Source organism: Diadema setosum, chromosome 17 (assembly GCF_964275005.1).
Source record: "Diadema setosum chromosome 17, eeDiaSeto1, whole genome shotgun sequence".
NCBI classification, from domain to species: Eukaryota; Metazoa; Echinodermata; class Echinoidea; order Diadematoida; family Diadematidae; genus Diadema; species Diadema setosum.
Genome location: NC_092701.1, coordinates 29169375 through 29194905, shown reverse-complemented (window position 1 = coordinate 29194905; position 25531 = coordinate 29169375). Strand labels below are relative to the sequence as shown.

At 39.0% G+C, this 25531-nt stretch overlaps 1 protein-coding gene across 1 annotated transcript in view; it reads left to right on the top strand.

Moving 5' to 3' along the window:
* The window catches only part of LOC140240829 (ras-specific guanine nucleotide-releasing factor RalGPS2-like), an 87663-nt gene that overhangs the window by 44512 nt on the left and 17620 nt on the right, over positions 1-25531 (top strand). The window contains exons 4-6 of the mRNA XM_072320599.1: positions 17398-17508; positions 19991-20041; positions 23683-23766. Coding sequence (XP_072176700.1) covers positions 17398-17508; positions 19991-20041; positions 23683-23766 — 246 coding nt within the window. The remainder of the gene's footprint in view (positions 1-17397; positions 17509-19990; positions 20042-23682; positions 23767-25531) is intronic.

The window sequence follows — 25531 nt, the reverse complement described above, 5'->3', positions numbered from 1 at the left end:
AGGAATTCCCAAAATGATAATATAATATGGGCTGGCCTGGGGGGGGGGGGGGGGGGGGGTGATACGTCATTTAGATGAGGGCAATGCAATTCTTGTGAGGACAGTTTGATGTCCTATATCCCCTGAACATAGCCAGTTCATATTAGTGTTACAAAATCAGACATCTGGAGCAAACTTGAAAATATTTATGTTATGTGCCTTGTGTATCTTCCTGAACTTTGTTCATGTGGTTCAAATGTACGTTGTATGCCTTCAGCGCTCACTGCATCTATTGCATTGTGCTGAGGTAGTCAAGTCTGACAGATGTTTGATATGGTGAGGCTCCCTCTATTGGCAGGTTTCTGACATTCCCAAGGAAGAAGCCTGCATACAGAGTACTCCTTGTTCTTGCCTCCCTGACTGAACTTTGAAAATCAAACTCAAGCAGTGTCATGTTTGTTTTGAATTGTCATGGCCATAAAAGCCAATATTCAGAAATTTCTTGCTTGCTGGTATATCAGTTTGCTACATTGGAAGACTTATGAGCATTTCATGAGCTTGAGGAACTTTCTTTATTGCAGTCAAAGGCACCATGAGCGTGCATACTGCAAATAGGAAAATTGCTTTCGTGAAGCAATTGCTGCATGAACACAAACAGGTCCTTTCAATCCAATACATTGTAAGGCCCATTCAGCGGATAGTGATCCCCCCCCCCCCCAAAAAAAAAGGGGGGGGGTTAACTTCTGTCATGTAATCTTCATCTGTTCAGTTTGCCAGCTTATTTCACTGAAACATTGCTTGTGAATAACCTTGTGTAATAACTGATAATGTTTCCCTTGTGCTATATATGCAGGCCCTGCTATATTTGTGTGTATGACTGCAGTCTAAGATAGGAAACTATTAAATTTGATAATAAAAAGCACATTATGAAATGACTTGTGACAGATATCATGCTCTGCCAAGGAGAATTTTCTAGTTATTCAGTGAGTGTGATGTGTTGCTGTGAACTCTACAAAGGCTGGAATCAAACTGTACGTGCATATCCCTGGAACTGGAGAAAACCACAAACTCTATGTTGTAATATAGAGAAAGATAATATGTTGGATATGCTTTTATTACTTTGTCTTGCTTGTGTATTTGATCATTTCAAAAGCTTGTCATAGGTTGTAATATCAACATCTGTTTAGTTTTGTAACCATCAATGAATCAGCTGCAATTGTTCATAGAAGACAGGTGAATATCCCATTGGAAGTTTCTTTTAGTTTTTTTTTTTTGCAGTACCCAGTAATGTTATGTTTGACATTCCACTCGTGTTTAGCTGTATAGTTTCCAAAGTACATTTATTATGTACAAACTTAGATAAAGACAGATATCAATCAGTATTATCTATTTGCAAAATTTTTCCAAGAATTGCTGTTGTGAAATATGTTTCTTGTTCAGAAAGAAAGAATTTGTTTGCTTGAGACACTTCCTGCCAGTACTGAGTGCAGAGAACAAATTCCCTCGTGTGAATCATAAGTAATGAGATCATTGCTGTTCATTACTCAAGATTCTCGCTAGTTAGTATTTCGTAGCGTTGCTCACCTTCACCTCTTGCGAGTGCAGAGTGTGATACTGATTGATCACTGTAGACAGTGTTGGCCTTACATGATAAACAAGCTTGTAAACACATCTCTTTAGTTCTGAGCAGTGGAGGAAATAGATCACAGGGACTACTAGCCTCGGTGCTAATCCAGTCTCTCCCCCAATCAAGAATAGCATTTCCTGGTGGCTGCCACTTAATTAGTGAAGGGAGTAGGAGGAGGGAGTAGAAGAGAATGAGAGAGAAATTTGTAGAGGAAGGACCGATCAGCAGTGAATCATCCCGTGGAGTCTCTGACATGTGAAGGCATTCCGAGCTCCGGCGAGTTAACGTGAACAACGAACGACATACGTACGCATGAGGGGTCGGCCTGCCAGCCCATTGCTTTAATTAACCCCAAACAAAAGCGCTATCTGTGTGTCTCACGTGCTGGCAAGCGGGGAGAGTGAGTGGCAAACTGCGTGACTGTGTGACTGGCAACTTGTGAATGCGCCTGCAAACGTGATTGTTGTTGCTGAAAGTGGAATGAGCCTCAGCACCTCTGTAGACGTGTTTTGTTGAAATGCTTCCTAGCTTAGTATCTTCACACTTCAAAGTTCTTGGATTCAGCGTGTGATTACCAGATGTATCCTATCTTGCCATGATATAGGAGTGAGTACTTTTGTGTCACAAGTCCAGCAGCGATTTGCAGAATGAAGTTACCATGGCAACACTGAATGCCACCGATTGACTAGATGCTGTGCCATGCAGTATATGTGAGCACCATGATAATTTCTATTCTTCTGAGAGCACTGATCTTGGAGCAGCCCAAAACTGTGTGGCAGGGAAATCTTCCAACATAAAACCTGGTTTAACATACCATATGAGGACTGTGAACTTAAGTTTTTGAAGAAACATTGGTTTGAAGCCAGCTGGACCAAGCACTGTACTATTGCAAGTGACACAATCTTTGATTACGCAGAAGCTAATGTACAGTCACTTCACATCCACTCAAATTGGTGGGTCTCTTCTGCAGTGTTCCATGCATTTGAAAATTCATCGGGACTGCGGTCGTTTGCAAGATTGGCATGCCTGTGTACATGTAGTGGATTATAAGTGTACCACCTCACGCAGGCCGCATACTAATCAGGTGACAAGTGGTGATCTGTGGGGACACTGATGTGGTAGGACGTATACGGAAATACACCAGGAATTATCATTCCTTGTATCAGCCATTTCTTTGAATCTACAATTGCTTTCCCGATAATCTCACTTCAATTGCTCCCCATTAATTGACAGCAGAGAGACCCAACATGCTAACTCCTGTGACTCGTTGATTTTACAGTAACTTAGTTTTGCAAATCAGAATACTCTGTTACATCTCTGCTCTAATATCAAATCCACCTGTAAGGACAGGGCACTTACGCAGGAGTCATAGCCACAGTGTGTTCTTTTCTGAGAGTACTCTGCTTGTGACAGTGGATTTGAAGTGTACTTGGATGAACTCTGTGTGTGCTTGAAGAGCAGGAAAATAAAAAGTGAATGCTGATTTTCACAATTTTCTGCAATGAGGATGTACTAGACATTAAGCTCTGCATCATCATCTCCTACGGTTTTGTTCAGCCCACACTGCTACGGTGAAACACGGATTAATAAGTTTTGTAATTTTCATTTGTCTGACATTTTTTTTTTGAATGAGGAAAGTTTGTGATTGGAGTCTTTCTCGATGTTGGAGCATATTCTCCAGAAATGGCTCACCTGTGGGAGCGAGGATAAACGCAATACCATGATGGGTCTTTGGTACGAGGTAAGACAACAAATTCTTCTTTAAACAACGTCCCTATTATCTGGAGATTGATTCCTTTTTGACTGACAAGAGATCTTGTCAAAGTTTGATTGGAATGGATATCACTTTGCTATCAATACAACCAAATATCAGCATTCTGTAATTTGGAAATGAGAGGTTGGAACTTGCAGAGGCCAAGCAATGAAGTGCATTGTTAGACTGTACAAACGATATGACCTACATGGTGGTCAGTTGTATTTTTCACAGAATATATGGTTATGGAAGATATATGATTTTTTTTCCCCTGCATAGTCTGCAACATGAAGATGCATTCACAGTTTAGTGAGCATATGCTTGGTGCCCCGTGAATTGAAGGGATAATACACATGTTTTATATTCATCCACTACCCCCAAAAATAGCCACACGATGGCTCATTCACCAGTATGATAAGGGCATGGATAGTATCATACATTGTGTTCCCATCCCCGCAATGATCATGTGATCTTCTGTCATCTACGAGTCAGATCGCTGATTCCCTGCGCCTCGTCACAGTGTACGTCTGAGAGTGGGAGGAAGTGTGTGCTGTGGTATAGACACCTCAATCCCCCAATATGACTTCGAAGGGACACATCAAACTTTCCAAACCATTATAACATTGACTACAATACTTCCTAGATACAGTATGACCATTTGCCTGATTTCCTGACGTACCGGTACAAGGTATCTCATCCCACAACCAAGTTGTCAGTTGAGTTTTTGTTGAACACAGATTTTTGCCATTTTTATGCAGAAATTTTATCATTTCAAGTTTGTAATTCCTGAAATACTGAAGATATCATGCCACTTCCTTTTCACAGTTACTTGAAAATCCTTGAAAATGATCATGTTTGAAAATTCATCATAATCTTTCCATTTCCATTTGTTTCTAATGGCAGAGTAGCATGCATACAATTGTACATAATCTGGAATCAGAGAACACTTTCTGGCAATTTTGACAGAATTTTGCTTTCATTCTTGCATTCTGGAAACTTCATAATTTAGTTCATTACAGGTTGATATTTGGCTAATTACTAGATTTTTTGTCACCAATTGCTGTAGCTAGTTTGTACTTGAAGGAAAAAAAAAGTGATTTTTTTTTTCTGCAAAATTGGCAAGAAAAAACAGGGTTGTGATTTAGTTAGCAGCGCGAGGAAATTAAGTCTATTTGATTATGAAGTTTATGTAGCATGAGTAATGACTCATTAATGTATTTCATCACTGAAATTCATGTGAGGTTTAGCCTCTGAACAGTGTTTATTGGACTGGAAATGTTAACTAAAACAAAAACAAACAAAAATGGTCATTTTTGGTTTGTTATCCAATGAAATGTGTGTAGTCATATTCCAAGTTTGTGATGAACTACTCTGAAGCAAAATCAACAAAGTTTTAAAATAGGCAGTCATGTTCTGATACTTACAAAAATGATAATGAAATGATTGAAATATCACACCTGTTTACATTATTTAATCAGATACACTGATTGCGATTTGATATGCTAGTATGAAAAACTGAGTAGATGTGTTTGAGTAATCCCAATGCTTTTATACAAAACTTGTGAAAAGTGACAAGAGATGTCACATTTGTTCCTCCCTGCCTTTCCATGAACGTAATCATCCTGGTTGGCATTATATGGCCTCAGGGAGCCAAAGATAAGGGAAGTAGAAACTTAAGTAGCAAAGGTCAAAGAAAGGACCACTCCCACCTGCTGACCAATCACCCCGGTCACTAGCTGGTTTAGTTGCAGCCGAATGCATAGCAGCTGGTTGCTAGCCGCTCATTTCCTAGCAACACCACAAATAAGTTTATGGAGGTGCTGTTGTTTTTCTGTTGTGTCCCCTTTTATAGGTGTTTTGATATTGTATGGCCTGTTGATCGCTCTTCAGAATATGGCGTACGTTGTACTTGTTTTCATGGCATGTCGATTTTTGCGTGTATGATGGTGAGGAGTGTTTGGTATCTTTGATACCTTATTTTGTGTCAAGTGGAAGTGTTATTGTTTACCAGGTACTATGCATACTGTACACATATATGCTTTGTTTTTCTGTCTCCCTTGTACCTGCTGCAAGGTTCCCGTTTAATGCTGTGGGAAAACAAAGCAGTTGACTTGTTTAAACTTTTGAGAAGGTTAGAAAAATATCAAAATCTTTTACATAAGTAAAGTAGTTAATGTAACTCTCATATGAAATTTGAGTTGATATTTACATAACTGGCCAAAAAAAAAAAATGCAGTGAATTGCATTACATGGGTAGTGTTTAGAAAGGGTAGAACAAAGAGCAGGCTTTTCCTGACTGTTGTGGGGGAAAAAAAAGCAGTTTAGCCTCATCAGAGTTAAAGTGAAGGCGTTTTGTGGTGTTTGAGTTCAGGTATTTTTAAAATCTAATGAATCTTATTTATTCATGCATTTATTCATTTACTGGTATTTATTGGTATGGTGAGGGTTAATTTCCTTTTCTGCCAGGTCTTTTGAAGTATATGGGTGAAAAATATTTGCATTTAAGAGTGTCATCTACTTGAGATGTGAATATAAGAATATTTCACGCAGCATCCCTTTTCTGGATTGATTGCCCTTTGCTGTTTAATTGTGCAACCAAATACCACTGCTGTAAAGGTACCAAATATCTGTGAGTTGGTGTAGATGGATGGTTGATCCTATGTATACTGGTCGCTAAGAATTGGTCATCTCTGCCTTGGAAGCAGTATAGATTCTCCTCATCTCGGTCATCGTTTAATCCGTCTTTCCTTCCTCTCGATTGTAGTGTTAGTGTCTTAACCTGTATCTTCTGAGTAAAGACAATTCCCATTGGATTTCTCATAGCACACCCAGTTCCTGAAAGTGATGAGTTAAATGTATAGAGAGGTGAAAGTGGTTTATCATTGCAATGCTTCGGCTGTATGTACTGTATAGTTCAAAATCAGGGAATCTCTTCCCCTCCTCCACCAGCCCCCCCCCCCCCCAAAAAAAAAAAAAAAAAAAAAAAATGTTGTCTTATCAGATGTTTAATTTGAGCATTGCTCCTTCAAGATCAAAGAGACTGCTATGCAGCTGCGACATTTTCCCATTAGGTGGAGATTGGGTACATTGACTTTTCCAGCTGCTGGGTAAATCACACTTGGAAATCTCTTCTCAGGTACTCTCATCACCCAGCTCATATTACTTAGAGGTTGTTGACATCAAATCATAATTGTTAAAGGCTGACTTTTGGGTCTGTACATGTGAACATGGTCAGTGAAAAAAAAACAACACAGAAAGTAGATATTGCAAATATTAGAATATAATTAGTGACATGTTCAGTATCCTTTGTATACCATGACCTAAAAGTTCAAACCACTTTGAATCATTTCAAGAGCCATTTTGATAGGAAAAAACAACAAAATGAAAGGTGGTTGCATATTTTAGGCTGTTTGTATACTGCCTGCAACAACATTCTTGCCCCTTGAATTATTCACTAGCCAGTTCAAGTTTATTAGAGTAAAATGTTTGGATGGCAAGTATGCATACAAATAACTAAAATCTGCTTCTTGAACCACTGGACCACTTTGCATTCATACCAAGTATGACATAGGTTGAACTGCACCTGAAATGATGTCCTGGTAGTGTTTTAAAAAACAGATAGATATTGGATTGTCTTTACCTGGGTTTCAAGTCTGTGTGAATTTTGAGTGTGAGACTGATATGAAACATGGCTTTGTATAGGAAATGGACATTTGCCTAGTGTAAATGGGATAATGCACATTCACACCTGTAGTTGTGGGCAGTACAGAAACAAACTATTACCCGATGGTAGCTATGGGGAGCTTTTCTTTTCATGGTTGTTGATTCATAGACCTAAACAGATTAAGCAGATTTTGATGATCCAATATTGTTCTTTAATCCCGGAGAAGAACAGTTTTTAATAAGTTTGATTTCTTCGTGAAGGACTATTCCTCAAGGATGAAAGCTGATGACTGAATGATTTTTTTATTATTTTTTTATTTATTTATTTATTTTTTTTTTTGCACCATGGCAGTAAATTAAGTGTTTTTGCAGTATGTGGTGTTGGCAGTTTGAAGCTCACATTATGAAGTTCTGTTCCTAATTTTTACTCCTACTTTTAAGGGAAGGATTGTCGGCTTGATGTCTAGCCAAATGTGCATCGGAGTCATGAATATTTGCTGGTGAGGTTGAAACCAGTGTTCAGTAGTTTGCTCCCGTTTAAGTAAAACGGAAGATGAGGTGACAGTGATACGAGGGGAAAAAAAAACCCCATAAAGTGTCAGTCTTGTGCTCAAACTGAGAAGCAGTTATTTGCCTGCAGCAATTGTATAGCCAGTCTGTCAACTCCAGGTAGCGTCTCTGTAAGCGGAGTCCCGTGAAGTCTTAGAGGCCTAATGACAAATTTCCTGCCTGTTTTAAGTCTGGAGAGAAAAGTCCAAAAGGTGTATAGTGTACAAGCAAGGAAGAGAGCAAAGAGTTGTAATACTACTGATGAAGCGTGACTTGCGCTGCATTTGTAATTACGACGCCACTCATAATAAGTAATCACCCTTCATTTGCTGTAGTTTATTTTCAGAAACTCTTCATTAATGTTTTCTTATTGTCTGCAAATCTTTTCAACATAAGTTGTTATACATTGCATTAAAGTGTAAATATGGATAATTTTCCAGTTTCATGGAGAAAGATATTTTGTGTGCCATGAGAATTACACTGTAGAGGTTTTTTTCTGTTTGTTTTCTGTTGTATGTGTGACATCTAGTTCATGCATTGTCAAGTTCAGTATAGGCGCAGTATTTTTTTGGCTATCATTTCTTGAATATGAATGAAGTAAATGATTTTCAGTTCAGTAGACTGTGCTGCCTGCAGTGTTTTTTCTCTCTCTCTGTAGAAAGATACAGTAGATGTTTTGAGAATCATACCATTACCAAATCAGATTGTACACAGTATCTCTCTAAATTTGTAGGAAATCATAAATTCCCCAGTGCAGCATGGATTTAGTAAAAGATTTGTCCCATATTGTCAGGTTTGTTTTTGTTCAAATTTTTTTTTTTTTTTTTTTGGTCTAACAGTTCTCGTCCATCTATCCCAAAAAAAGTCTTGGTGTTGGTAAATTCTTTGGTAGTAGCCCTTATGTTTTCTGTGCCTGCTCGACGGTGGTATTGATGTCAATGCATTTAATCACACAATGTTGGCAAGATAGTACTCTTCACATGCACTGGGCAAATGATATTCCACTTATAGTAGGAGTCAGTATTTTAATGTAATGTAATAACCCCAACATGACTTCATATGCGTGTTGTCCTAGTTTGTATGTTCCTTACAGATACTTCATACATCTTATTTTACTCCATTTTACCCATGATTATTTTGATATAATCATATCACAAGTTGAAGAAGATGCAGTTGTTTACATGCTTGTGGTGTCAAAGTTCTCAGTCAGTGTGCGTCATTGCAGAGTAGGTCACAAACAACAGTGTAGCTCCATTTTTAACTAATCGTGGCTGTTCTTATGGCGTGTTCTCTACAGGGGCATCGTGTGTCAGGAATAATTTTGTTACGATACACGGGCGATGCATTCCCCCTCTCAAGAAAGGAGAGAAAATCACCTGTTTTTGGCCCAACCATAATGATCCATTGTGAGTAATGAGGCTGGATTCCCAGTCCAAGGTTAATGTTAGGGTACAAACAGTTTTGAGCTTCTCCAGCAAACTCAAGACAATAGTGACAAATCCACGCCAACATCCAACCACTTTATCCTCCACTGTGCGGCAGTGGCAGTCCGCTGTGCTGTTTATTAGGAAGCTTGGTAGAGGGACAACCTCTCTGTAGTGTTCTATCTTGTGGAAGCATCTGATACATCTCTCCTTTCCTTTGAACAGTCCATAGCCATCCAGGCCTATTCATAAATGTGTCCGGCATGCACACATACAGCCGAGTGTGCCGGTACAGGAAGTGGCTGCTAATGACACAATAATGGGGTTTGGGTTCACCCGTACCGTGTTGCTGCTTTGATGTCATCTTTTGCAGTTAAGTTGACTTTAAGCACACCTTCATTCTGCTCCTTCTATGGTGGAGGTAGAACTTTGAGAGGCAATCAAGTGGTCTATTTATAGCCAACTACATTTCCCCCGTTCCCTGCCGGCTTGAGAACACTGGCCACAGCTTTGACACACGTACCGAGGTAGGCTTGGCCTTCACTCCAGTATTTCGTGCCGAACATCGACAGGTACGCCATTGACCTGAGACTTAATAAAAATTTGTGCACAATTTAATATGTTATTGAGCAAACCAGCCTTCCTTTAAAGACGTCGGATCAGAAGCATTTCTATTTTTCCACCCAGTCATATGTACAGTACGTCTATTAATTAATTGACTGTCTGTCGGTAAGTACTCATTTGACTGGAATCTTCTGCCTTCTTGCAAAGCTCGTGACTATGCCGAGACTTCCCTTGAGACTTAGCCTGGTAAAATCTTCGGATTTAACGAGTTATGATACATAGTCAGGGTTGACCTTGAGTGTGCTGTATGTGTGTGCAAGCATAATATGTGTGTATGTGTGGTGTGGTTGAAGAAGTACTAATTATGTGCAATGTGGGCAGTCAAGGTACACACTTCAGTCTTGATGACTAGTGAATTTGAAAACTTTGTCTTTTTTTTTGTATTTTAGTTGATGCTTGTTTGAAACATCTCGCTGTTTAGTCTTTTATGACATCTGTTTGTGGCTTACAATTTTTTTATGTCCTAGATTTTAGGGACTAAGATGTGTAAAAGTGCATGTCTAAAAACAAAATCAAGTAATGGCTGAGATATATTTTAGATGATGTTTCAGACATTGTTGCAAGTACATGTAGCTTCGAGTTCTCTGTACCTCGTACTGTTAAAGAGAAAAATATGCAGTAATAGTATCTTCTTTTCTTTCTTTCTTTTTGTTGTAGAGTGATGCGCTCTGTTAGATAGTACACTATTCAGTCAAAGTGGAATCAGTAATGAGTCAGCACCTTCCAAAGTCTTCAGCATATTAAAGGGAAAGTAAACCCAAAGAGCAATGTGGATTGAGTGAAAGCAGTAATATTAGTAGAACACATCAGTGAAAGTTTGAGGAAAATCGGGCAATCGATGCAAAAGTTATGAATTTTTAAAGTTTTGGTGTTGCAACTGCTGGGTAAGGAGACTACTAGAGGTTATGACTTATGAGTGGACTACAATATAAAGAAAATAAAAAGGGAATTCAATAAAAATTCATTTTTCATGAAAATTACACATTCCGTCAGCTTGATACTGACATATGTTAGGGGTAGCACTTATTCCCCCTGCTTTCTGAAAGCGGTTAGTCAAGAACTCTTTCATTTTGCTAGAAAAGTGAATTTTTGTGGAATTCCTTTTATATTTTCTTTATATTGTGGTCCTCTCATACGTCATAACCTCTAGTAGTCTCCTCATCCAGCGGTTCCAACACCAAAACTTTAAAAATTCATAACTTTTGCATCAATTGTCCGATTTTCCTAAAACTTTCACTGATGTGTTCTACTAATGTTACTGCTTTTACTCAATCCACATTGCTCTTTGGGTTTGTGTTCCCTTTAACTACAATCCTACCCCCCAAGTGAAGATGTTCTCGTTGATGTTTCAGTTTTGGTGGTTTTCAGTGTCTTTGTGCCAGGTGCTGCTCACGCAGTCAGTCACGTTCATATGTACATATTCAAGACGCCAGATCCATTATCAAAAAGTGGCCACCCTTGGGGACTTGTTGAGAAGGCTGACTAGCGATCATTAACTTAATTAATTGAGAAGATCTCGTACATGCCATCCATTTTCGAATGCTAGTTTGTTCTATGTTGTACCCATGGCTGTGTGTAGCAGACTGAAGAGCCATCCTGCTCTGTCATTCCCAACCCACTGCCGTGTGTATGTGTAATTGTGTGTGTGTGGGTGTATATGTATGTAGAAATGCAAGGGACATTGTCATTATCAATATTAGTGTGATTAATTTTCTGGTTAGTCAAAGCAATTCGACATTTATCAGACAAAATAGGAAATTAGTAATTTGCAGGAAAAATGACTGTAAGGAATTTAAATCTTATTTTGGAGAGAAATGAGAATAGGGTCTGGTCTAGCAGATGCCTCACACATACTAGCAGGTTGTATTAAATAGCACTAATATTGAAAAATGGCAAGAATAAGCCAAGAGTTCATAGATTGCAGGGGTTGTTTTTACTTTTCTTCTGCTGATACTGGCAAAACCGAGTATTTGCAATAAATGAAGTATGGTTGAGTAATGTCTAGCAAAATGGTTCATGGATGGTATGCAGACAAATGGTAAATTTGGGTACCAGTACTTTCTAAAGACATTTTATTGAAGAAAATCTGCTGTTTTAGTATTCCTAAACTAACAGTTGTTGTTGTTGTTGTTGTTTTTTTTTTTTGGGGGGGGGGATTGATTGTTCATGAACTCGTTTTCCTTCTTGATGGTACATCTGTTTCTGTGTATAAAAGTGTCAGGTATTAAATGTTTATTTGTTTTTTGTACTTTTGATTGTAAATGATTTGTGTTTAGTAATGGCATAGAGATCTTTTCAGCGTACTTACAATGTATTTTAATCAAGTATTCAAATCGCATTACTCACTCGATAGTCGTAATCTTTGACGTTAGCATGCTCTCTATTCATAGAACCAGGGCCATTGCTAGTGCCGTAATGCGTAGAATGTGTGTTACCGTGCCATTCAGCTCTGCAGGCTTGTTGGTTGTTGTTATGGCAGTTTTTAATCATCTTGGCCGTGAACTGCAATAATATACGCAATGATCCAATTTTACCTTGTCATGATGCGATAAGTTATGAATAGGCATGTGACTGATTTAGATATTTTTTTAATAGACTGATATCAAAATAGTATAGGCACAGTGTGTTGCCCTCACCCTGCCACGCACGCAAATTAGTGTTGATCGTAGCACCTGCCAAGTACTCTGCCAGTGATCGTGTTTCAATTTCCCTCTAGAACAGCCTATTTTTGGTTGTAGGTTGTAACCACAGGTTTCAAGTTATAAACAGAACACATGTAGGACAACGATAGAGGTGTTAAACTTGAAGCATAGTTTCAGTAAATCATCAAAACCAGTAAGAAGTCAAGGAATACTTCTTATTCAAAGAACATCTTGTGAAAATTACAATGTTTGATAATAGTGGACAATTACAAGCAAATTAGTCATCGGAGGCTATACAGGAATTCATTCATTTGTGGATAAATGAAAGTCACGTTCAACAACAGTCACACCTTGATTTTAGTACTACAGGGTATCTTTGCTTACAATTTTAAAACTTTGATTAATGAGCATTTCAACTATTTTGTAATTAGCACAATTACTCTGCTGCTTTGATTATTTAGGTTAAAAAAAAAAACAGTCAGCCTTAATGAAATTTCGTTAACCAAGAATTATTTCATGCTGGCATTAAATTCTTATGGAGAATTGGAGAGGATTTATTTGGAAAGCATGATATACTGTATGGCATTATCATTAAAAATGCATTAAAAAGTTCAGTCATAACTTTGGGCAGTTGAAAGAATGAAAATCAAGTTTGAATAGAATTGAATTGAATTGAGATAGTTCTACATCACAATAGTACATTGTAGCTGCTTTACTCCTAGTAATCTCTATATCATAAACATGCTAATGGATACTGGTATGCACAGTACACAAAGGTATTTACATTGTATAATATGTGCCTTATGCACTTTTGTGCTTCATCTCACTATTATTGTTATTATTCTTTAATTATTTGTTATCATCATCATCATATTTGCTATCAGTAATGGATTTTATCTGTATGTTAATGTATATTCTTTTTTGTGAATAATAGGCGTATTTTTTTTGTTCAAAATGATGTAAAGGAATTTGGCTTTACTCCGTGCACACATAGTAACATAAGGTTTGAACATACAATCCTTAAAATACCTGTATTTTGTGGGCATTGATGCCAATTCCCATGACGTGGCATTATAAGCGCTTGACGCAAGATAAATGCCGTACTGCTCCTGATTCCTATCTTGAGCCAAACTCCATCAGTGCCTATCACGCCACACCTTGGCGTAACAGACAGGGCTTGCCGAAATCGGCGGAAGAAGGAAAGAAAAAAAATTGTCTCGGGATCGCTTTTTTTTGGTAACCTTTCATATTTTATGTATCTCATGTTCACACTGACATGAAGGCTTATCTAGCACAGACCGTGTATACCATAAAGGTCAGACATGAACAACAGCCTGCCAATCTCTTCTTGTAGCTCCCTCCTCGCGACTCTATCACAATATCCAGTGGCTGCACACTAATAGGCGACCCGTTAGTCACGCTATTTCGTCAAACGCCATCTTCCTTCCAATCTATTTTCTCTTTTCCCACTTTCTGTGTGCGGCAGGAATCTGTATTTTGCAGGTTATGTTTCTCCCCCCCCCCCCCCCCCCCATATTTTTTTTTTTTTTTTTTTTTTTTTTACTTTAAAGGAGGGAAAAACCACAGAAGTATCAGTGTCGGGTTTGGATGCGGATGGGGATTCAACAAAAGGGGTTCGTAATTGTGCCTTCTTGTCCATCCAGTCTATTTTTAACTTCTGAGATGTGAACAGTACAGTAGGTGTGGGATATAAAGCAAATGATTGATTCCTGATTTCACATGATGAGACAAGTATACAATTTTTCCGTCATCTGGATGTGAACGCCATATCCTTCAGTGCTAGTGCCACAGAAGAAAACTCCATCCATATCTTCTTTAATTCAAAATCCCTCTTGGCCTTGCTTTCATTCCCTTCCCCCCCCCCCCTCCTCCCTTTGTTTAAAGAAACATTCAACAACTATAAAAGCACTCTGAGAGCGCAGACCTCCGCCAAGCAGCTACTTTCCACCTATGATCTTGCTCTTCCCAAAGAGATTTTCTCCACTCCACCACTGGGGAAAAGCTCTTTGGGCTCTTCCATAGAGATAGTGATTTCCACCCGTAGGTACTGTACTAGTATACATGCTGAAAAAGGAAAAATCGCCCGATTTCCCAATATAGAAGCCTTTGGTACGTCATAAACCTTCAGCTGAGCGGCGCGCCTCGCCCTAGCAGAAACTAGAGCACGCACTTTAGTGCACGTTTGAAAACCTCAAAAATGTGCAGCTTGAACTCCCAAGTTCATTGACCCAACCTGTCAAAATATCAAAAATCCTTCATAAATTCCCAAAAAATCTCAGATCACTGCCAAAATTTGATAATTTCTTACTTTTGTCATTCTCAAGCTTTCCTGTAAGTTTCATCCAAATCCGTCAACTACTTTTTGAGTTATTTTGCACACGGACACAGACCCTGTGGAAGAACAGTCTTATTTTGCAAATATGACTGAACGGGCAATCCCCCGTTTCTTCTGTACGTGTATGCAATGTATATGCAACTTGTAATGTGTGTATTTTTTTATCTGAAGACGGAAATAAAAACAAACAAACAAACAAAAAAACAAACCAACCAACGAACCAACGGTAATGAAAACATAACCTCCTCCCTTGGCGGAGGTAATGATCGACAAAACCCCTTGAATTCTTCATTTTCACTGTTTGACTTAGGAGTGGGTGGTGTTTTTCTGTCTGTCCTTTTTTTTTTGTCTTTATTTGTGCTTTTATATGCCACAGCATCTTTTGAACATTTACCAGCTTGTTTTATGGTTTTGATTCATTTTACTTTCTTCTAATGTGTTCGTTAAAAGTCTCCCACAGTCTCATAGTGAATACCCTTTGATTCCTAAGCCAAATACTGCAAGATGAAGATCAGCTGTATGATCAAAACCCATACATATTTGTCGAAAAGTATTTATTTAGGTTAATCCTTTTTTCACAGATTTCTTCATCTATCTATAAATGCTGCATGTGCTGTCTCCAGTGGGAACAAATTGATATCAGTCCGGTGTGATGTTTTTCATTTTATCCACATGTGATATTCATGGACAGCAGAAAAACCATCTGGCAGAGATTAAAAAATCTGTTAAATATGACAGACTTGGAGGAAGGTTTTAAGTTACCCTCACCGGAATCCACGAAGACCTCAACACCCTTTGCGACCCCGAAGTTGTGACTCTAGAAAAGGTCACTTGATAATCTATCTCGATCATCGAGTGTCATCGGGGGGATGTGCTTTTAACTCCAGGGTGTACTTTTTATGGTTGAACCTCATGTTAGAGATGTGCCTTCGAAATCCAGATTACATGTGCATGGATTAACTCCTGCATGTTTGAAAACAGCTAAAAGGTGGAGGTGGGGTCGGGGGTGGCCCACTCCGAGCTATCTCCTCTGACTATAATAAAAGTGCTCGTCTTGAATTGCTGTATTGATGTATCATTGTTGGGGATTAATTTAAGGTGTGGTATACATGAGGGATCTTGTGTGATCTAGGGTTACAGCTATGGCATATTTCTGACCAGAGAGGTCATCTGCTTAAGGCGCGGATCAGTAATACATACAGCGTAGCACATATACCACACATGTACGCGCATGGATTACAGCAGTCATTCAAAATGTGAGATTAGTTTCAATATCACCATCGCAGGAGACTGTGTCGTGAAATTGAGTTCCGATGAGAACTGAGAAAGAAACACAATGCATATAATCTACATATAATATTTGTACGTAGATCTTGGGATAAATATGATCCGAGCAATATTGGACTTGCGTCAATAACTAAGAGAATTCCAGTCGTATTATTATTGATGTGAATACATGTAGGTTTATGGGCACTGTGTCTCATGGGTACATCAAAACGTATCACTTTGTAGTGTAGGAACTTCCTTTTATTTTGTATGTAATGTGCTGTTGTAGGTGACATTTTCATGAAGAAAAAAAAAAATCAAATATTCTTGCTATCTGTGACACTTGTTTCACTGCATTAATTCAAAGTAACTCTCCCTTGTGAAAACAAGAAAGCACATTTAATGAGGGACTTTCAATTGAGAATACATAATTATGTTACTGTACTAGTATTAGACAAATATTTTGAAAGTACCAGTAAGTTTGGTTGTTGTTTTTTTCAATACCAATTACATGTAGATGAAATGAAGGTTGACATGCTCTATCCAGGTGATTATGTTGACAGTTTTAAGACTAAAAAACAATGAATAATTTTGAGAGAAAAAAAAATGTTAGAGAAAAAATGTTAATTTTACCACCTCAAATAAGGCTGTGAAGGAATAATGATGATTCCTTTGCCAAGGCTGTTTGGAAAGAATATGAATTGGCAATTGCATATAAAGATACTTCCTCTACAAAGTACCAGGAACGTTGCTCTGAATGCCAATTAACCTCCCATTTTATTCCCCAGTTGAGTGCATTTGATTGTTCTTAATTTCAAGTGATCATTTGTGCTGCTTGAGTTCTGACTTCCCTCGCAAGCAGGAAATGAAAACTTGACAGATTTAGCTTGCATTTCTTTTCAAAAGAGTTTCATCAAAAGAATTGCTTGCTTTTGTTCCATGTATAATGAGTTTTGAAACTAAACGGCGAAAATGAGATACATACAGGCCTGCATTGTTTATTCTGAAAGTGTGTTATATATTGCCAAGTTTCATGATTGAGAATGAATAATTAAGCTGTAAGAGTCCCAGAGTACAGTGTGCCATTCAATATTGTCTGGATGATATTGTGTCAGATTGAATGTAGAACATGATATTTTCAGACTTCAATCCATGCTCAAATTCAGCTGTATGGAAACTCTTGGCAGAAAATCTGTTAAGTACAGAATACTTAATAATACATTAAATATCAAAGTCAGATTGATAGTCATTCATACACAATTGATCTATGCATGGGATAGCTGACTTGATTATTTTGTGTATACATTTGATGAAGATTGATCAAAGTCACTTAATATACAAACAAAGCATATGCTTGAAATTGAACCTACCAAACACATTTTTAGTATTACAAGTACAGTGTATCTGGAGTGGACATTGTCCTGTAATGACTGTATGATATTTAAAAGCTGCAATGTTGATGTGAACACATCATTCTCATGTACAATATTTTTTGTGTTTTTTCCCCCAAACAGAACCACAGCGAAAAAGACCCGGCCATCGACAGCAGGTGGACACTGCCCCGGATGAAGAGCTATGACCGTACAGTGTTCGACATGCTGCGGGTGCAGCCAGAGGAGTTTGCTGTGAGTAGATTGCTCCCCTCCCCTTTCAACGTAGCCTTTTGTCAAGGCCCTCTTGCTGTAATGGGCGAGCGAAGCGAGCCCAGCCGAGCGCGACAGCGCGAGGGCCTTTTGAGATCTGCTTCACACATTATTATTTATGACACATGAACTCTACTGAATATTCATATTAATGGGTTCCGGTCGACCAATGGAATGGCGTGCTCCCCACATCCTCAGCCTTGGTGCTGTATTACTTTAATTTATACTGGACCCTCTTGTAAAACAGCAGGACCATAATGGTCCTTTTCGCTGAGTGAGGCTATCCAGCGGTATTATTTATGAGTTTTTGTATCACATGATTTGTAATGTTGATTTTTATATTTACGGAAATAAATTACCATACCATACCATACCATGCCTGTTCGCATGCATCACTGACCACCCGCGGAGGTCTGTAACATGCATTCACTGTATTTAAATCGGGTTCGAGCAGACAGACATGCTGATTGGTCGACTTTTGCTCCCGAAATCGGGGAGCAAAAGTTGGTAATTCAAAGGGCTGTAAACAAAACGATGCAAAGCAGATCTCAAAAGGCCCTTGCGCAACCCCACTCAGCTAGGCTCTCTTCACCATACAGTGAGAGGGCCTTGACAAAAGGCTACTTTCAACCCTTCACTTTCTCTCATCCATCCCATGGAGCTACTGTCCATACAGCCCCCTTCCCATAGCCTCCTATCCCATTATCTGTGGCAAAAATATGATCCCCCTCCCTCCCCTCTCTCTACCCTAGATTAAACTTTTCTCCAAACCCGTTACCCCCATTCCTTCCCTCTCATCCACCTGATCAAATCAGCCACACCCAATACAGTTGGCATTCATCGCTCATCTATTACAGATTCTGTGTAGTAGTTTGGCCATTTCATTGTGTGTGATCATACGTATAAATGGGAGGATGTTCAGTTACTATGGTTACTATGAGCAATTTGAGATTTCTTGTCTAGACTGACAACTCGGGTCTTCATGTTTCCAGAGTATCAAGGGAGAAAAATCCAGTTCAGTTCTTCCATTAGAAAGTGCTTTGTTTCTGGAGTAATGCCTGGAGCTATAAAACAGTGTGTTCTTCATCCCCTTGCAATCTTGTGTCCCGTTCGTGTTTGCAAAATGTACACTAGTACAGATTTATACTCGAACTCTCGACACTTGTATAGTGCAAGGTTTGGGAGGGGGAAGGGGATTCCAACTCGATTCTTACCATACATTCATCTGGAGAACTATTTTTACAGCGTAGTGCCTGTATCATCTGATTCTCCTTCCCCCTTTCGCAATTGAAAGCCTAAACTCAACCATGACTTCAGCTGCGCTTACGTGGGGGCCTGTGCGACTATTTCTGGCTCATTTCTTTGATTCAGGCGGAAGTCATGTTACATCACACAAGGGACTTTTTTTTTTGTTTCTCTCTCTCTCTCTCTTTCTCTCCCACTCCCCCTCTCTCTCTTCTTTCTATTTTTGTCGGGTGATGATTAATCGTTTTATAGTCTGTCAGTGAAGGGTGCTGGCGTATTCCCACCGACAAAACGCCAAACGTAGAGAAGCACAGGAAATCAGTGTGGATTTCCAGTCAAGAGCCCGTGATCGATGCGCTAGTGATCATCATAGATCTCCAGAAAGTCTAGAAGGATCGTTGTTTTGGTTGCGGGAATGACCTTTGAGATAGATGCAGTAATCGTTCAGAGTGGAATTTTTCATTTATAGCTATGATATGTAGCTGCACAAACTTTGTCTTTTGTTAATGTCGAACACTATGTTGCCAGGGTAACAGCATTTTTTTTTAATGAAAATCATAGAAAGTACCAGTTTATTTATCTTAAAAATTTTGAGCACTTGACTTGAGATGTGGCACATGTGACTATTAAACATAATTTTTAATTGAGCAAAACACATCTTCATTCAATGTTGAACAATGCGTTGCCATGGTAACATTTTTTTCAATAAAAAGCATACAAAATTACTGCTGGTTGAGCCAACTCCCTCAGTTTTAGGTTGGGGTGTTAATCACATTGAGTGATAGTTCTACTGTAGTTAAATTTCATATTCCTGTCTTTACAATTGAGGAGTTTGATTGCAAAACGAGCTAACTCCATTCTTGTCAAAGTGAGATGTGTGTGATTATACCTGCTTTGAAAAAAAAAACAAAGGAAAGAAGGAGAAAACATGGGATATTCTTAATCATAACTTTTAGAATATAAGATTCCTTGTTTTGCAAAATGTGAGGTATCATTGGAAAGGTTTTGTTTTGCTCTAACCTGATGATTCACTTACTTCAAAATGTTTGAAAATAACACTTAACCCATTTTGTGATCAGACTCTTCATTTATGTACATGTACCTGTAATCTTTGTGTATGAGACTTTAAAAGCATCAGAAAAGGGGATGGTTCTAGTTGGTCTCTTTACTCTGTAATTCTTGATGTTTACTCAATGTATGTTAATCTTCTCATTCGCAGACCCAGATAACTCTCCTGGATTTGCCCGTCTTCAAGGCAATAACACCGGAGGTGAGCCTAATTTTTGATAGATTAGAAGAGGAAATGGAGCTTAGAGTCTTTGATCGGTTTATCGTCTAAACTCTGCCCACCATCTGCATCACAAGGCATCACCAACTTTCCTAGCACCTTAATCTGCAATTTTCAACACGATATAACTCATTCAAGGACGGCCTGCAGACTGTACTAATGATCATTCAGCATGAACATTAAATCTATCATTGATTGAGAAGAGCTACATTTAGCCTTCTCGTTCCCTTCTTCTGCACCAACTATGACATAAAAATTTGAGGGGGAAAAAAATTCTAATTATAGCATTTCCCTCAGGGAAATGAAATTTCGCTGATACGTACACCTTCATTATCTCACCTTCACGCTGTAATACTGTGTGCTTGCAGCAAATGTTTCATGCTCATTGATTTTTGCTAAACCAGCATTACCTCTTCATGTGTTCATGCATGTTTTTCTTTGATATCGATGTTCTGTGATGGGCAACAAACTGATGCAAGCATGATGGTGGGGGGGGGGGGGGGGGGGAGGGGGGAATTGGTAGGCAAGGGGTGGGGGGCAAAGGATATGTAAAGTGAGAAGAGAATGGCTCTGGGTCTGTTTCTCAGTGTTTTTGCTTTCAGAGGAAGACTAATGAGTCAGAAATCCACTAAAGTAATTTGTGCCTCCAGTCATTCCTGTTGTCTTGTTTGGCATGTCTGCAAAATGGACAATGCACTTTAAAGAATAGATGGGTGTGAATAGTCATGAGTAAATGATCAATAGTCCAGTGGATAACCGGGGAAATATGCAAGAGCTTGGTAATGCACACTTTATTTAAGAAAAGGATCTGGTGCCCCCCTCCCCCCCCCCCCCAAAAAAAAAGCAAACACAACAAAAACAAAGTGGTGCATAGAGAAGTGTGGTTTATGATAAAACATTGACTGATATTCACTCATGGGCTTTCTTTGGGGGCAGATCTTTGCATTGATCCAAGTTCCCCTGGAGTGATGTCAGGCATTCGGATGTTCATGTTATTGTGAAAGCCTTGTTATGCGTTCATTTTATCCCATCCCACGCCATTCCTCCCTCCCACGGCTTTTGTTTTTCTATTTCAACCCGTTGAGGATGGGCGGATTTTGCTACAACATACATTTTCCATAGACACTTGCGCGACTATACTCCGGACTCATTTTCAACGGGTTAACAAACCAATATAGACTAAAAGAGACAAAAAACAACCTTGTCCTGTACAATGTGTATCTTAATGCAAAATTTGACATTTCAAACATCATGCTCTGCCATAGTCGCAATGCTAGGAATTGTGCAGGATCGTTTTCTTTGATCATACAGAGGCAGTTTTCATGCACTGATTCAGAGATGCTCAGAAAAGTACTAAACTCTGTAGCAACTGTGCTATTAAAGATTCTGGGTTAATCTTAAGCTCTTGGCAGTTTTTTTAGTTTGTTTAATATTTTTTTTTAGAAACCCTTAAAGGGACACATCACTATTGTGTGAACGTGCATGCATGATGCAGTTCACAAGTGCACACACAGGTGCTCACATTCAAACAGTGATGTCATGATGGCTGCACGTAAAGCTTCGGGGGCACCTTTTCTAACGGGCAAAGACCACAAACAAATGAATCATTCTCTACAAGACTCCATCAGCTCCTTTGAGGGTTCACCATCATAACATGCGGCATGCAGATAAGGGATTTTGTATTCCTGGAAATATTTTGCTGTGTCACCCGAACGAGCGTATTGTATCACCCCAGTTTCGATATTGAAACAGTGTATCACCTTTAGGGGGTGTCTTTTTTGACATGAAGGGTTTAGAGATCCATTCCAAACTAAATTTGGCTCTACTTGTGTGATATTGCTACTGTAGATTGAATCCTATTTGCTGTAGAACCGTTATTGCCCTGACTCTATCTGTGTCAGTCTGGAAATTGAAGTGAGCCCCCAAAATTGCCCTTTCTGTGTGAAAATGAAAGCAAAAGAAGATATTTTATTGAAGGTTCACCAGAACATGGCTTTAGAGTATGTTGAGTATAAGCTGTTGAGTACAAACCCAGCACTAAAAGCATGGATGCAATGGCATCAAACTCCCATGCTGATTTTTCGTTTTCTTTTGTTTTGTTTTATGTGTGTGTGTGTGTGTGTGTGTGTGTGTGTGTGTGTGTGTGTGTGTGTGTGTGTGTGTGTGTGTGGGCATGAGGCACTTTTCCAATTTTGGTATAAAGAGTCTTATTTATAGGGGACTTCAAATGTTATTCAATAACCTTTAGGGCAGATTGTGTTGTAGGCCATGGCTAGATCTCTGCCAGATTGAGCATTTCATCCCTGTCTTAAAGATTAGCACTTCTTTTTTTAACTTTGTGATAAGTTATCAGTCAAAAAAAAAAAAGAAAAAAAAAGATAGTAGCAAAGATAAAGAGTACTATTAGCAGATATCATGTAATGGATTTAAATTAGGTGTCATATATGCTGAAGCGGCAATATCTTTTTTTTTTTTTTTTTTGCATGGACATATCAGGGTATTCAAATTTCTTTTAATTGTGAAAAAATAGTACTTTATATCATAAGTAGTCACTTCATCCGTCCTTGCCTTTTTACCCTCCCCAGGCAATGTAGACAAATGAATAATAAAAATGAATGAAAACAAAAGCAAGGCAAGAAAATATTCATAAATTACACTTCAGACAGAGAAAGCCAAGCCAAGGAAATTCATCTTCAGATCCTTATAGATGCAAAGGAAGCTCATTACCAATCAGAGCAGCAGTCCTGATAAACATGAGGATATGTTACCGCTGAAGTTGAGGCTGTGTCACTTGAACTAATTAGGGTCTCGTGAACTGGAAAACAAAACTCGACCAATTTCAATGGCGGCACAAGGCCACGCTGGACAACTCTGGCTGGTCACTAATTGGCCACACTAAAAACATCCTCTTCCCCCACTCCCAGTGCTGTCTGGCTTTAGGAGGGACAGCACCGTACCTTTAGTAAAAGTGGTGATGCCACATCAATGACGCTGGTCACAATAATCTGTAACTAATCAATTAGCTTGTTTCCTCCCTAGCCCATTGAGGAGGGATCTGATCCCACCAAAGACAAAGAGCAGGTTCCCCTGTAACCATTGTACAGGTGCAACACATTTGCGGCAAAACATTATGATTTGTGCTTCAGAATCGGTCGTGCCCCTTCTTTGTTTTTCGAGTGAGTTTGCTGTGATGACGTTTGGTATACCTGTCATCAGTCCTGACAATGTGACTGTAACTACGTGACATGTGGTAAAAAGAAAGAAAAAATGAATCACCTATCTTTTAGTAACAAGAAAATACTGGCAATGTGCAATATCAGAAAGAAAGATGGGTGTAGGAAGTGACAGGTTTGTGTAATGATAGTGAGAGATCGATAAAAATTTCCTTACTTATTGTCAGTTTATCTCTCTCTTTATATTTGACCTTTTAGCTAGTATGTGCATTTTTATATGGATTTTTTTGTTAGGAATGCTCATACCAGGGCAAAGAACAAGTCAAAACGACAGAACAGAACAGAACAGAACAGAACAGAACAGAACTGAATAGAACAGAACAAAACATAACAGAACATGAAGTGTTGACTCACTCTGTCTTGTTTTTGTGATGTCATTTGAATATGCAGGAGCTGAGCAGCTGTGCGTGGTCAGGGAAAACCAAAAACAATGTCTGTCCAAATATTGTGGCCTTCACCAGGAGATTCAACCAGGTAAGGAAATAGTGGCAGCCCCTCCTAGCTTATGTTACAGACCTTTTTTTTTTTCTCCAATGTTGATGAATGAAAATATATTGAAAACAAGCGAGTGACTGGATGGCAATTTTGATTCAGTTTACTTGCCTTTACTTAGAGAGAAGGTATGACATATGTATCACAAAAACACCAAGGCACCTTTTCAGTTGCTTTGTTCATTTGTTTCTGGAATGCATGTATCTGATGTTTTTGTCACTTTCTGTCTGTATGCCTCCCCACTTATGGCCTGTTATTCGGCAGAGGAGGAATCTTTTGATGCCAGTTGCCACTTGTGTGGCTGTGTCTGTTTAAATCGGGCATGTGACTGTCACCACTTACGTCAGCACTATCTTGGGTATGTCGTGAACTCGCCTTTTTGCGTACGCTCTGCTGAAATCCCCCACCCCCACCGAAGAAAAAAAAATGAGAGAAAGAAATCAGGTAACGTATGCGGCAACCTCGATTCTCTCTGGCGTAATCTCATCCGAAGCGATGTCATCTGCAAGGAAAACAAGGGGGCAAGGGGCGGGGGGAAGGGGTGTGTGCACTCAGCAGCTGTTGTTTCTATTTCCTCTGCTGACTCGCTTCAAGGAATCGGCAGACCTATTCCCCCTCCAAAAAAGTTTTGTTGAAGTGCGTTGCATAGGAGTGCTACGAGGATGATGGCACGGCCTGCCCCTAGGAGCGGTGCTCCGTTGATGAGCGCTGTGACGTCACGCAAACCCAAGGACTCCGGTGTGCTAGTCATGGCTGGTGTAAAACCCGCCTGCGTTGTCCATTGCTCCGAGCTTGGTCTGTCACCGTTCCGATGCATGTGCCACAGAAGGAAGATTGAATTAGATGCGAATCACCGGAGTAGATCTCAAAACAATGCATCATGTGATAGTGACGTCCATCCAAATTTGTGCTGTTGTTGTTTTTGGTTGCATGTGTGCTCTTACAATGCTTTACCTGTAGTACACACTCATAAACTGCAAAGGTTTTATACCCAATTTCCTTCAAAACCGCTGGAAAGCAGGTGTAAGCAATCAATGAGAATTTCTCATAGTAGGGAAAACCAACAATTACAAATATTTTGCTTCTGTGGGCCCTGAATACTTTCAACCACAACAGCTCTAAGCAGGCCTAGAAGATAATTTGGGACACCCCCCCCCCAAAAAAAAAAAAGCAGTCTGACAGTCACAAATTTGCCAATTTCTGCAAAGTTAAACAAGTGTGTTACAGGACAGGATGAAGGCAAAGTACCAACAGCCAGCAAACAAGCAAACAGTGATTGACAATGATGCCTTCCATTTAAAATTATATAACCAAAGACTGAGCCAAATTTACACTGCACAAGTCTTGTATACACTTTGTCAATACTTGAATGTGCTGGAGTCAAATATTACTAAGTGAAGATAATCAAGACAACCTTCATTTCGTAATCTCCCAAATATGAAACCAACAAGAAGTGAAAGGTGTGATACAAAAGGTGTAGGTGATAGTTATGATAGCAGTAGTAGTGATTATAAAAAATAACAATTATGATAATACTGTTTAACAATATTCAACATGATGATGATAATAATGATAATGATGCTGATCATCATAATAATAATAACAATAATGTTCTTCTGTCACTTACAAATGTCATCATTATCATACAATGTAGAAAGTGTTATTTTCACATTGCATTATACTCTTTGAATCCTGTGGTGCCAAGTACATGAATTTTACCATTAGAAAATGGTTATGTGCAGTTGTG